The sequence below is a fragment of the Prionailurus viverrinus genome, chromosome B4 (genome assembly GCF_022837055.1).
Source record: "Prionailurus viverrinus isolate Anna chromosome B4, UM_Priviv_1.0, whole genome shotgun sequence".
Lineage (NCBI taxonomy): Eukaryota > Metazoa > Chordata > Mammalia > Carnivora > Felidae > Prionailurus > Prionailurus viverrinus.
In genome coordinates this window covers 119,479,814-119,495,026 of record NC_062567.1, presented here as the reverse complement: position 1 = coordinate 119,495,026, position 15,213 = coordinate 119,479,814, and the positions used below count along the sequence as shown (strand labels likewise).

The 15,213-nt window shown below is 37.4% G+C and overlaps 1 protein-coding gene across 4 annotated transcripts in view; it reads right to left on the bottom strand.

Moving 5' to 3' along the window:
* CHPT1 (choline phosphotransferase 1) overlaps window positions 1-15,213 on the bottom strand; it is a 35,753-nt gene that overhangs the window by 17,527 nt on the left and 3,013 nt on the right. For all 4 annotated transcript variants that reach the window (XR_007154172.1, XM_047868082.1, XM_047868080.1 and 1 more), the window contains exons 2-3: window positions 2,456-2,603; window positions 2,003-2,144 (exon numbers count right to left, since the gene is read on the bottom strand). Coding sequence is in view for 3 of the 4 variants with exons in the window: in XM_047868082.1 (XP_047724038.1) it covers window positions 2,003-2,144; window positions 2,456-2,603 (290 nt within the window). In the remaining variant the exon portion in view is untranslated. The remainder of the gene's footprint in view (window positions 1-2,002; window positions 2,145-2,455; window positions 2,604-15,213) is intronic.

The window sequence follows — 15,213 nt, the reverse complement described above, 5'->3', positions numbered from 1 at the left end:
TCCTAAGTAGGCTTTATACTGTTAGCTGTTAGAGATGCAGGGCTTGTGACCCAAGCCAAAACCAAGAGATCATGACCTAAGCCAAAACCAAGAATTGGATGGTTAACCTGCTGAGGCATCTCTCCAGTGTTAGTATTTTAAATGGCTGTCCCCACCCCTCCAGCCTTGCCCCAGCATTGCAGGATTTCCTTTCCTCTACGTGGTGGAGGAAATAGCCATTTCCCTAATGTTCTGAGTACTTTCTTTCCTCATGCTTCTGCCTAGATTTACTCCCATCTGTCTGGCATAGTCCATCCACAAGTAACTCATCTTTGTATGTCTAGTTCTGGGCACACAATAGACTCTCAATCAATAGCAAATGAATGTAAAATTTACATCTAGGCCAAGATGAACTAATTCATTTCAGAAAGATTTTTAGTGAAGTTGGAAGCCAAAAAGGTAAGTTAGTCATTAATAGTAACAACAATAATAATAATTAACCAGAACACTGCATTATTATATTACTCTAGTTTACCATACCAAGTTCGGCAAATTAAAATGCATTAGATTTTGCAAAGTTACTTTTCTATTTTATCATATCTTAATTTATAAATAGATACAGGTTAGTTTTCCATAGTTGCCTTGAATTTTTAACCAGGATTTTTGATCCTTGGGATCTTGATCAGTAGATAGGGAATCAGCAAAAGAGTCAGATTTTCCATAAAAGTGTTCTTAAACTAATTCAACCTACAATTACCTTTTCCTTACGTAGGATTTCTTCAGTGCTTATGGAAACCTAGCGCAAGTCATTTTACACTTGGCAATGGACTGTATTAGCAGTGTCACAGAAGTATTATATCATCCCTTTGATACACTATACTATATAGCTCCTAAAACAGGAATTTTTTAAAAAATGCAGTTTGTATCCTTCCACAGAATCTAATACATTGCTGGTCCCAGGGAACTGAACAACAGTCGCTAAGAGTGTGGGGTTTGGAGTCAAATAGACTTGAGTTTTAATCCTGGCTCTATACTTAACAGCAGTGTAAGTTACAGAATCTCTCTGCCTCATTTGTACAGTGGAGGTAATACCCTTACAGGGTACTGTGAGGAACAAATGAGCTAATGCATGTAAAGCACTTAGAACAGTGCCTGAAACATGCAAGTGCACTATGTGGTACTACAATTATTCCATAATTCAGAATCAATGTGATGAGTTGCCTAAGGCCTTCCCTCTGTTACATGATTCATAGATTTGGGCTTCTCCTGATGATATTTTTAGTATCATCAGAGTTTTTTTGTTTTTGTTTTCCATGGCTGTTTCTCCTATGCAGCAATAAAGTGGGGTTACAAAGAATCAGTAGATGCGGAAAGGCAGAGCTGAGAATGAGCCAACGGCAGATAGTTCTTGAAGGATCAGGCAGAGAGGGAGCTGACGGGAAAGAGGAAAACAGAATCTAATTCTTGTTTTCGGCGCTATTTCCTGGTGTCTAAGAAAGGCATCAGAGGCATATTTATCATCTGATGTTTATCTCTAACATTTTCAAGGTGCTTTTACATTATCTCATCAATTGTCTACCACAACTGAACAGTCTCACAGTTATCTTGTTGGTGACTGATGTAAGGGGTGCCCCTTTTTGGGCACATGAAGATTTGACCAAAAAGGACCCTTAGATTCCATATTTCATTATTTTATTATGTAAGTCAAATGCTGTTTACTTAAGTACTTTTTACTCAGGTCCCTTATTTTTCTCTTTCTCCTGTATAATGTAAGCTTGAGTTAGTAAGCTACTAAAAGGGAGAAAGAAATAAAATTACTATCAAATACATAACTATTTATAACATGCAGAATCCCTGCAAGACTTAAATTAAGCTGTAGCATTTATGGATGCTCTAATAAATTAAAAGATAATTTAAATTCCTGATTGAAGCATTGTTCTCCTTATGGATAAATAAAATATAACAGATTGTGAAAATAAATTGAATTATATTTAAAAATGCACAACTTAAAAAACATACTTACTTTCCAAACCTCAATACGCCTGAAACATAAGTCTGCCAGTGAGCACAATAAAACATGAACATCCCAATAAAAGAGCAGAAAAACAACCAGTCAGGATGAGTTCCTAAGCGCACAGCAACCGAAGCTCCAACTGCCATAAATACTGAAAGAAACAAGGTTTAAGAACCATTAAGAATTAAAAATAGTTAATGAAATAATTGCCATTATTCATTCAGAGATACAGAGTTCAAAAATACAGAGTTTTAGGGTATGTAATCTTGGCATCACAATAAGGTACACCAAAGAAAATTAATTTTTGAACATACTTTCAAAATACACTGTGAAAATTTGCCCCCAAATGTATGCCTATCCAAAAAGTTGACCAAACAGCTCAGTTCATGTTAGTTTTTAAGCCATTATTAACAACAACAACAACAGAATTGGGAAAAACCTTCACTAATAACGCTAATTTACCTGTGGAAAGAGAGTCACAACCGTGGTCGAAAAGTTCCCCTAAGGGAGAACAAGAATTTGTTCTTCTGGCTTGTTTCCCATCAATAGCATCCAGTGACTGGTAGATAAAGAGTCCCAGTGCACATAAAAGGTATGTCCAATATGGTGCCTAAAGATAAACATGAATAATAAATACTGGTACGTGACAACAAGCTAGCTTCTGTTTGAAAATATTTCAGCCTAAGCCAATTGATACATTTTCTTGTGTTCTCACCTTATATCACCTCAGGGTGTTATAAAAACCATTCATAAGCCTCCTTTGACAGGTGAGAACCAAACTGAGAAATCAGATGAATTGTTCTAGGTCATCTGGGTAGAGGGACACAGAAGTCCAAAGAGTGAGAAACACAAGGTTAAATGAGAAAGGATGAGGACCTTGATTTTGGTTCCTAATTCACAGCTTTTTCAATATATGATTTATATATGGTTTTTGATTTGAAATTATTCAGTAAGTTTTTGCTAGGAAAAAAGATCTTAAAGACAAATCACGGACCTGTGCTTCCATTCATGATGGAGTGTCAGGGGACTGGATCTATGTCCCCACCTTATACAACTAGAAAAGCAATAAAACAAATGCAACAAATTTTCAGACATGGCAGGCAGTGCAGTACTGTGATCCCTGCCAGAGGGAAACAAATGAGGTGGGCCCAACAGTGCTCTAGTTTAGTACCTACAGGCAGTTTTTTTTTTTTTTTTTTTTTTTTTTTAAATTTTTTTTTTCAACGTTTATTTATTTTTGGGACAGAGAGAGACAGAGCATGAACGGGGGAGGGGCAGAGAGAGAGGGAGACACAGAATCGGAAACAGGCTCCAGGCTCTGAGCCATCAGCCCAGAGCCCGACGCGGGGCTCGAACTCACGGACCGCGAGATCGTGACCTGGCTGAAGTCGGACGCTTAACCGACCGCGCCACCCAGGCGCCCCTCTACAGGCAGTTTTCAGACCACAGTACAGGAATGGGAACCTGAACAGAGCCCAGTGATCTTGTTATGCTGAGGAGAAATGTAGCAGAATTCTGGAAGGTCAAAGCAGCTAGAATCTGTAGAGCATAGCATCAGAGAAAAGAGGGACACATGATCTACAGAAGGGTATCTTTGAGTCTTTGGCTGAGAAGTGACCTGTGACTAAATGAGATAAAACTACTAACCAAGGCCAAGGAAGGAACCATGGGACAGTATAAGGTCACATAATTCTTTTTATTTTTTAATTAAAAAAATTTTTTTTAATGTTTATTTATTTTTGAGAGAGAGACAGAAAGCATGAGTGGGGAAGGGGCAGAGAGAAAGGGAGGCACAGAATGTGAAGAAGGCTCCAGGCTCTGAGCTGTCAGCACAGAGCCTGACGCGGGGCTCGAACTCACCAACTGTGAGTGAGATCATGACCTGAGTCAAAGTCAGATGCTCAACCAACTGAGCCAACCAGGCACCCCAAGGCCATATAATTCTTGAAGGCCACACAAAGCTGGAAATTTTTCACGCTCCCTCGAGGCACAACACAAAGACTTTGTAATACATTAGGTAGAGTTCTCAGAAGTGTATTGCCTTAGCACTGGGGAGAAATTGGCCCAAGACTAAAGGCCTCTTGGAAGAGTCCTAACAGATATAAAGTCCAGCCTCAAAAGAAGCCAACTGATCCTATGTAACTCAACTACAGCCAACACAAAGTGCAATATCTCAAAGGGATATAAAAAAAAATCTAGTACTCAAACATGTAAAATTCACAATGTTTGGCATCCAATAAAAAATTACCAGTCATGCAAACAAACAAACAAAAATTACCAGTCATACAAAAAGCAGGAGAATATGAACTACAACTAATAGTAAAATCAATCAATACAATCAGACCTAGGAATGACACAGAAAATGGAATTAGATGTAATTGGATGAGGACATGAAAGGTTATTATAAATACGTTTTGCATGTTCAAGAAGGTGAAGGAAAATATAAAAGACTCAAGTGAAACCTCTAGATATGAAAAAAAGGTATTTGAAATGTTAAATGTACTGGATGAGATTGGACAACACAAAAGAAAAGATCAGTGAACTTGCAGAATACTGATGGAAACTATCAAAAATGATGCACAGAAAGAAAAAAGACTACAAATAATTGATCTGGGTACCAGTGACCAGTGGGACAACAGAAGCACTCTAACATATTTTTATTGGAGTCTCAGAGGAGATAAGAGAGGGTTGGGCATAAAAAATGTTAAGAAATAATGGCTGGAGACGTTTCCAAATTTGAAATTTATACACTCACGTATCCAACAAGCTCAACAAACACAACAGAATAAATACTTTTTAAAAACCCACCAAGGCACATGACAATCAGAAGCCTGAGGAAAACAGAAACATCATATATAGAAGCATAGATAATAGTGAGAGAGAGGAAAGAGTCTGTAAAGTTGAATACAGATGAATAGAAATGATTCAATTTGAAGAAGACAGAGAAAAAGAGATTTTAAAATGACCATTCTTTTCTTTCACACTTTATAAATATACTCTTCTTCCTCAGAGACCTGTGTGATGATAGCAATGGTCAAGCCAGATTTCTATGTCTTAGGGGAGGAAGTATAGCAAAATTATTAAGAAGTAAGGCTTTGAAGTTGGATCTGTGTTTGAGCCCTTGACTCTGTCACTTAATAGCCAGATGACCTTGGGCAAATCACTTAACCTCTCTAAACTGTGGGTACTCATATGTAAGATGTGAATAATCCTTACAGTTGTATCAGATAAAAAATTCTTAGATAGCTCTTTAACAGAGCCTGGCACACAGTAAGTAGGTGCTCAGTAAAGGTTAGCTATTCTCATTAAATTGTTTTGTACACTTTTAGTGGCAAATATAAGTTTTAATATACCAATCTATGTATGGTTTATGTGGTAATTCTACAAATACCCAATCAACCTGCTATTTTATTCTTCAATCTTTTTAAGTAAATAGAAGTTTACTTTGAACTTTAATAGAAGTTTCATTATTTGTTAATATTTAGATGCCCAGTATTAACGATTACACTACTAATTGCTTAAAAGGACTTATCAAGTCTCTTCTAGTTAAAAAAAAAAAGCAGTATAAATTAGAAAAAATTTAAGAATAGAAGTAACCTGAGCTGTGAATATGCATATTAAAATGTCCCAAAGAAACAGTAAGTGTCTGTGAGGATGCACTGTTGGTGGAAATGCAAACTAGTGCAGCCACTGTGGAAAAGTCTGGAGGTTCCTCAAAAAAATTAAAAATAGAACTACCCTATGACCCAGTAAGGGTATTTACTCAAAGAATACAAAAACACTAATTTGAAAGGATATATGTGCCCCGATGTTTACTGCAGTATTATTTACAATAGCCAAATTATGGAAGAAGCCCAAGCCCAGTGCCCACTAACTGATGAATGGATAAAAAAGATATGGTATGTGTATATACGTACATGTGTATATGTGTGTACATATATATACACATAAATAACTATATATACATACATACATACATTATATGTGTGTGTGTATATATATATATATATATATATATATATATAAATTATTCAGCCATAAAAGATAATGAAACCTTGCTACTGGCCACACAGATGGAGCTAGAGAGAATTATGCTAAGTGAAGTAAGTCAGTTGGAAAAAGACAAATACTGTGACTTCATTCATATGTTGAATTTAAGAAACAAAATAAACAAAGGGAAAACAAAAAGACAACCCAAAAAACAGACTCTTAATGATGGAGAACAAAGAGCGTTACCAGAGGGGAGGTGGATGAGGGGACAGGTGAGGTAGGTGAAGGGGATGAAGGAGTGCACTGGTCGTGATGAGCACTGAGTAATGTATAGAAACTATACATAACACTGAAACTAATATAATACTGTATGTTAGCCATACTGGAATTAAAATTTAAAAACTTAATAAAAAATTAAAAAATTAAATGTCACATTCAGTTCTGATTAGCATGTTTTTAAAAGCTTATCTGCAAACTGTGAAATAATTAAGAGAGGGCAAAAAAACAGAGAATTGCTAAATCATCTTGACAGTACAAGAGTGGAAAACACAAAACAAAACAAACCACCTCGAATCTTTTTGAAAAAATCCCAAAGTGTTTTGCAGAGAACAGTCCCAGTGACTTTTCAAATAAGCAAATTCTTACCCATTTTTTTCCTGCTATGAAAAATTATATTGCTTTCATTTTGAAAACCAAAGGAGAGAGAAGTGACATTTCAAATCTATGTAAAATTGGAAACTTGAAATTATTAAAATTTCTGGAATGACATAAAAAGTCACTTTTTTATCATCTATTTTCCACCAAATACTTTCCCCCTAAATGACAGACTTCTCAAAGTGCATCATCTACCTGAGATGTATTCCATTTCTCCCTTCTATGCCCAGAACCTTCTTATACTGAAACAACTGGAGCCAAGGTCCAATTAAGCATTAAAAGCTTAATTCTGACCTCTGGTCTGGGAGACTGGCCACAGGCAAATTGAAAGGTCAAGGTGTTAACGGAAATCCATACTGAAATAAATTCGCTCACTCCTGGACACGACAGTTGGGGGTGGATTCTGCCCCTCATTTAGAAAAAATAAAGGAAGACTGGTTCACTAGTTTAAGACTACTTCATTAGGATACTAGAAGAATTAAAGGTTTAGAGCTTAAACAGGTAAATGTGCAGGGGAATTTAGACAAGAAAAAGAGAGAGGAACTCTCTGCAGAAACGAAGGTTGAGGCCTGGAAAATGAAAGGTTTACTCATGAGTCAGTGACCAGATCCCTGTTTTGGGACCAAGAGATCAGATTGGAAAGGTAATAACATTATCTAAAACAGTACAACAAAGGGCATTTTTCAGCATTATTTTATTTGATACAGCAATCCACAGAGACAGGGCAGTTACCATGTTCTCTTTATTAAAGACGGAGAGTAAAACTTAGGAAGGGATGACGAAGTCCCATCCAGATGAATGGCCAGATGGTCCAGGAATCAGGTCTTCCGACCTCCCCAGGCTATGGGATCCATCAGGCTGCAGGCTGCACAGACATGAATTCTTACTTCACTGACTACCTATTTCTTTAAACCTGCTAAGAAGCACTTTCTTGCTCACACAATCCAATTTCAAGTGCAGTGAGCCCTAGGAAATGGCTGTGAGCCATGTGACACTTCCTTCCTTTTAAGCCCAGAAAGGCACACTGGTCCCCAGTACCTGGTTCACTCCTTTCCAGTCTTCCCAAGGCCACAGGGACCTAACCTACCTTCTCTCTTCCCTGCTGTCATCACCTCTACCCCAAGCTGGAAGCTATTAAATAGGCTGCAAACTGTCATCTTCTTTTCTAACCTGTTATCTCTGCAAAACCAGCTCCAGGTTAGAGATGCACTGGCCAGGAACAGGATGACCCTTCCTTCCAGGAGTCCTCAAAACAGGTGTAATTACAGAAGACTCTGGGTCTTCTGTAAGGAGGATCTACAAGAGCCACCCCAATTCATTTCAGGTTTTCATGTGAACTTATTTTCAAAAATTTTAAACATAAGCATGGAAAAGTCAGGCTTAGATTATGCATTATAAAGTCATAAGCAATTTATCGAAAAACTACTACAGAAGGAACCTATTCCCCAAAGTAGAACTTCTTCAGGTAATATTAAACTCCTAATGTGTAAAGTTTTAAATTCTGTAATTTTAATAATATCTACTGTATCTTTTAGGATCAGAATTTAACAGTATGTCATAGGAATCTTTTCAGGTAAACCATGAAGACCTACATTACTCTTGTAAATGACAACATGGTATTCAATGATGTGGCTATATCACAATTTAAGTAATAACTTCATTAATGATGAATCTTGCATTATTGCATTAAAAATTATTATGTAAGTTTATTCTAGAAAACAAAAATAATTACTAAGAATCAATCATAACCCTTAGTCATTTAAATTAAAGCACTAATAAATTTAAATTGCTTTTCAGTAACACCACTAAAAAACAGCTGTATAAAAGTAAGTGGGAAATTTTACTTTTTCGGTTACTTAAATTATAGGATGCTATTATTCATTTTATAATTAGAGAAACCAGAGTTCTGTACCAGATCATATGGCAACTGTTCTCGTTAAAAATAACTCTGGGTCAGAGGGAACACTCACATATAAACCGATTTATCCTCTTTTGATACATGCATCTGAATAAGCACACACGAATCAGAAAAAGGAAGAAAAGACTTATTAGAAAGTGATCGGTGAGCACATCTCTGCTCACTGGACAAACTTCACTTACAAGCTTGGACCTTAAAATACTTGATTTTCTGGAACACATCCTTAGGTCTTTTGTAAATGAAAATGCTAGACTAGATAGTCTCCAAGGTCCCATCTTTCATATTAGAATATAATCCTCTCAAGGATATGTTGTCTGTTTTTAAAATCTGTTGTCCATACCACAGGAGCTAAAATAACTAGATGATCTAATTGTTCCTTATCAGGTAAAACAGTTTCCAAAGGGAAGAATTCATGCCCCGGGCTGTTCTTGCACACCTGTTAGAAGTGTGGAGTCCTGGACTCTACCTGTACCCAGATCCTTGCTTTCATCACTGGCTGAGTGAATTGGATGAGTTACTTAACCTCTCAGTGCCTCAGTCTCCCTTCATGAAAAATGAAAATAATCACTGCTCCTGTCTCACTGTGAGGATCAAAGAAAGAATTACAGGGGCCCCTGGGTGACTCAGTCGGTTAAGCGGCCAACTTCGGCTCAGGTCATGATCTCGCGGTCCGTGAGTTCGAGCCCCGCGTCAGGCTCTGTGCTGACTGCTCAGAGCCCGGAGCCTGTTTCAGATTCTGTGTCTCCCTCTCTCTCTGACCCTCCCCCGTTCATGCTCTGTCTCTCTCTGTCTCAAAAATAAATAAACGTTAAAAAAAAAAATTTTTTTTTAAAGAAAAGAAAGAATTATACGGAAAGTGTTAAGTGCCCAGCATATGGAAGGAGCTCAGCAAATTTTAATTACTGTTATTGTTATTACTGATACTACATAAGACACTTTTAGATGATTCATGGGTCAACTTTTCATTCTAATATTTATGACTTTATATTAATATATTTTGGAAATATTTTAACATATTTGAAAAATAGCTAGCATAGCTGTCAAATCTATGACTTTATAGATATTAAGGCTTAGAATGAGTCCATGTCTTTAAAAAGTGATTTAAAGCTGATGGAAAGAAAAATAGTAAATAAAAAATAGTATATATAGGTAATACACAAAAGTAAAAATCTTCCCAAATTAAAATCTAGGAAATACTGGAACTATAAAATGCCTATTTATATAAATTTTTATACTTGAAAAAATTACCTCTTTGCTTTAAATGGCCTTGGGTGTGAGATGACACATATGCAAAAGGTATTATATAATCAGTAACAACTGGATCAGATGCTAACAGGGAGATTTCAATTATCAAAAGAGCAACTGACCTCTCTCTCCATAAAAACGAAAAGTGCGTTTATAAGAGGTAGGAAGAAAGAAAATTAGAAGACAGATCATGCACATGTGGAAAAATGTAATGCTAGTGTGGTGTTAAAAAGTGGATTTTTAAAAGAAAATTCATGGAATTTCTAACAGACTACTAGTCTGACACTGTTCTAACAGTGATTAAGGAGGATTAAGAGACTGTTTACTGTGTGCCTCTGGCTGGTGGAGCACTTCCTTGTTTACAGAGGGAGGGCTCCCAAGGGAGGTTTCCAAGGCTCCAGAAGCAGTTGGTGGTCAGCAAGGGTAAGATCATTCTCAGTGCCAATCAGAAAGGGCCTTGGGGGCTTTCTGGTTTCAACCCAGACCTTCAGGCCTCAGCTCTGATTAGGAGCCAGCATTTGAGAAGAGTATACCTATTTTCAGGGAATGAAGCAGGTAATAAAATGGGGGAAGGAAAGCCAGCAGCTTATACAAATGCAGTTCAACCAACACTTTGGGACCAAAGCGTTCTTTCATGACAACAGAAATTTGTACTTTGAAATGTAGATTTCTTTCTTTTCATATTTTGGGGAATAGTCCTTTTTCTTTTCCCTATTTTTTTTAAGCCTTCTTCAGTACTTACTAGAGTTCTTGTCGAAAATGCCAGCCTCTCACTGTGCTCAGGGGAACAAGAAGGAGGAGGTATATGAAGAGACTTCCTGGGGTCAGATCTATCAACATCCACTGTACTGGGTGCTTTAACATCTGCTCTGTTCTTTAACTTTGCAAAACCCAAGTGGTCAGAGCCTTTCTGCCCAGGTCAAAAGTCTAAAACAGGAACAGCTTATATACCTTGGGAATCAAGTTAAGGCAAGCCTTAGGAATCAGAGGGATAAACCCCAAGGCAATTAGAAGCTCCTTCTACCGTGAGGAAAGTGAGGCATCCAGGCTTCAGAAGCAGAGGCTTGCATTTACCCCCAGGGTCAGGATCATACATGTGCTTCCTTAAATCCTGAGGCCTGAGTACTTGCTTGCCTCACTTTAGTCCCTGTCCAGATTCTAGAATTTTCAAATCCTGAAAGGAATTGGAGTTTATATTTTGTTTTAGTAAGGGAGGCCACACTCCCTTACAAGAGTCCTGCCTTAATAAATGATGCTTGATTTTATTGAGCTGGTTAAAATTAAGAAAAAAAAAAAAGAGGGAGATAAGTAAGAAAAAAGAAAACACTAGATTTCAAAGAAACCAAACCCAATTAAAAAAATGTTTAGGGGCGCCTGGGTGGCTCAGTCAGTTAAGAGTCTGACTTCGGCTTAGGTCATCACCTCGCGGTTTGTGGGTTCGGGCCCCACGTCAGGTTCTGTGCTGACAGCTCGGAGCCGGGAGCCTGCTTTGGATTCTGTGTCTCTTTCTCTCTCTGCCCTTCCCCTGCTTGTGCTCTCTCTATCAAAAATAAATAAACATAAAAAAAAACCTTAAAAAAAAAAGTCTGAATAGGAATCTAAAGATTATTTTCCTTTTCTTAATATTCCCCAACAAATAACCCTTTACAGAGCAAAGGCAACTATAATCTGAATTATTTATAGAGGGAATAAACCATTTCTTAAAGCCTTTCTTATTCTTCAGAAAAAATTCCTTTTTGGTTCAACTTTTTATGATCACAAATAAAATAAATGTATTAATTCCTTGACCAATAGGTACCTATTTGCTATAATTCCTACTCTTTTTTTTTAAGTTTGTTTAATGTTTGTTTGTTTACTTATTTATTTATTTAGAGGGCATCTCCACATGGGGGAGGGGCAGGTAAAGAGGGAGAGAGAGAGAGAGTTCTGAGCAGACTCCACACAACCAGTGCAGAGCCCGATATGGTTCTTGAACCCACGAACCGTGAGATCGTGTCCTGAGCTGAAATCAAGAGTCACTGAGCCACCCAGGCACCCCTATAATTCTTACTCTTAACTGAGACACTGATGTGTCTCTGACATTTACTCAAGTAAGCTTAAAAGAGAATGGAGCCATACTTTATACCAGTCAAAAGTAAGTGTATGGGTGTTTTGTGGTAAAGAATGTTATTAGGCTGGAGCCTAAAGAACTAGATTCAAATCACTGAGTTTTCTTATATATAAATGTAGGAATGGCATTAAATAAGCTCTAAAGTCCTTTATGTAGAAGTCTGTGATCCTATTTTAGGATTAGGTAGCAAGGAATGGGGGCCAAGGACTCCATACAGAGTAAAATTCAGATAGAAATGCTTCATCGAGGTGAGGAGGGGGCAATTCAATTTCTGTTTTCTCTAGTAGCCCTAATTCTTGCTTACTCTTCTTAAAATTCCCAGGCCAAACTGATAAGTATTTATTCCAAGACCAGCTTGAACTGAATAAGAGTAGAAAAACATTACCTCCCAAGATGACATTTCATTCATGCAGTCAATAATTTAGCAAATATTTACCATGCCTCTGCTTTATACAAGGTGCTGTGCAGTGCAGAATGTACAAATGGGCAATCTCTGAACTTTAAAGTTGGTAGGTTGTCCTGCTCAGTAAGGACACACATAAGCAAAAAAATTGGAGAAGTTCCACAGGAAACCTACAAAACCCAGTGGTTGAAGCATAGCTTTCTAGCTTGGAAAGCTGGTCTCCATTTAAAGCTACCTACTCATGGGGCTCCTGGATGGCTCAGTCGATTAAGTGTCTGACTTCGTCTCAGGTCATGATCTCATGGTTCATGGGTTAGAGCCCTTCATGGGGCTCTGTGCTGACAGCTCTGAGCCTGGAGTCTGCTTCAGTTTCTCTCTCTCTCTCTGTCTCTCTCTCTCTCTCTACCTCAACCCCACTTGCACTTTGTCTCTCAAAAATTAATAAACGTTAAAAAAAATTTTTTAAAGCTACCTACATAGGTTAATTCCCTTCAGTTTCATAATCTATAAAATGGGGATAATAATAGTACTACTTCATAAAGTTGTTGAGAGGATTAAATGAGAAAACAGGCTAAAGCACCTTAAAATAATGCCTGGTACACAGTTAATACCCAGTAAATGTTAGTTGTTATTGTAGTTTTTATTGGAGTTTAGAAGATTGAGTGGTTGATTTGACTCCAGAGAAGGAAGAAAAATTTCATAAGGAAGTCATGTTAGAACTGGGCATTGACAGATGGAAACAGGACAGTAGGAAGGAAAAGGAAGGAGAAAAGAGAGGGACAAAACAAAGAGAAATCCTTGGTGTAGCAAGTAGTTCAATTTGGCTGGAGTGGAAAGTTCCTTAACAGACACAGTGGCTGCAACCCCAATCAAAATAGCACCAGCATTCTTCACAGAGCTATAGAACAAACAATTCTAAAGTTTGTATGGAACCACAAAAGATCCTGAATAGCCAAAGTAATGTTCAAAAAGAAAACCAAAGCTGGATGCATCACAATCCCAGACTTTAGCCTGTATTATAGAGCTGTAATCACCAAGACACTATTGTATTGGCACAAAAACAGACACATAGGCCAATGGAATAGAACTAAAAACCCAGAAGTGGGCCCACAAATATACGGCCAACTACTCTTTGACAAAGCAGGATAGAGTATCCAATGGAAAAAACAAACAAACAAAAAACAGTCTCTTAGCAAATGGTGCTAGGAGAACTGGACAGCAACATGCAGAAGAATGAACCTGGACCACTTTCTTATACCATACACAAAAATAAATTCAAAATGGATTAAAGACCTAAATGTGAGACAGGAAACCATCAAAATCCTAGATGAGAAAACAGACGGCAACCTCTTTGGCCGCAGCAACTTCTTACTTGACATGTCTCCCAAAGCAAGGGAATAAAAGCAAAAATGAACTATTGGGACCTCATCAAGATAAAAAGCTTTTGCACCACAAAGGAAACAATCAACAAAACTAAAAGGCAACTGATGGACTGGGAGAAGATATTTACAAATGACATATCAGATAAAGGGCTAGCATCAAAAATCTATACAGAACTTACCAACCTCAACAACTGAAAAACAAATAATCCAGTGAAGAAATGGGCAGAAGACATGAATAGACATTTTTCCAACGAAGACATCCAGATGGCAAACAGAAACATGAAAAGATGCTTAACATTGCTCATCATCAGAGAAATACAAATCAAAACCACACTGAGATCCCACCTCACACTGGTCAGAGTGACTAAAATTAACAACTCAGGAAACAACAGGGGAACCTCTTGCACTGTTGGTGGGAATGCAAACTGGTGCTGCCACTCTGGAAAACAGTGTGGGGGTTCCTCAAAAAATTAAAAATACAATTACCCTACGACCCAGCAACTGCACTACTAGGAATTTATCCAAAGGATACAGAAGTGTTGATTTGTAGGGGCATATGCACCTCAATGTTTATACCAACACTATCAACAATAACCAAATCATGGAAAGAGCCCAATGTCCATCAACTGATAAATGGATTAAGAAGATGTGGTATATGCATACAACAGAATACTATCAACAGTGAAAAAAAAGAATGAAATCTTGCCATTTTCAACAATGTGGATGGAACTCGAAGGTATTATGCTACGTGAAATAGGTCAGTCAGAGAAAGACAGATATCACATGATTTTACTCATATGTGGAATTTGAGAAATTTAACAGATGATCATAAGGGAAGGGTAGAAAAAATAAGATAAAAACAGAGAGGGAGGCAAACCATTAAGAGACTCGTAAATACAAAGAACAATCTGAGGGTTTATGGGGGAGGGGGTATGGGGGGGGAATGGGTGACGGGCATTAAGGAGGGCACTTGTTGGGATGAGCACTGGTTGTTATATGGAGGTGATAAATCACTGGAATCCATTGCTGAAGCCAGGACTACACTATATGTTAACTAACTTGAGAGTACCTTAAAAAAAAAAAAAGTAGCTATACAAAGCAATAAAACAAATTAAAAAATAGAAACAGTGACATGATATGCAGTTCAGAACACCACTGTAGAACTTAATATAAATCACTTAATTTTTTTCTATTAATTTCCCTTCATCCCCACTTATGGCCTAGAAATTAACAGTAGTAAAAATTAGACGAAGTGCTATTATTAATATAGATAATGTAGTCAGCATTACATATATGTAATCCTATTCGGGTAGGATTACATCCTATATGGGTACATAAACCAAAGTATCTAAATCCAAAAACCTTATGTATTTTCCCTGAGCCTTTCTGGAAGCAATCTGTCAAGTTTGAAAAAGCACTAATAATTCTTAAGACTAAGAATCAGAAAACACATTCCATGCCAGGTAAAAGTCACTTAACCCTCTGGGCCTCAATCTTCTCTTAATAAAAATGTATATA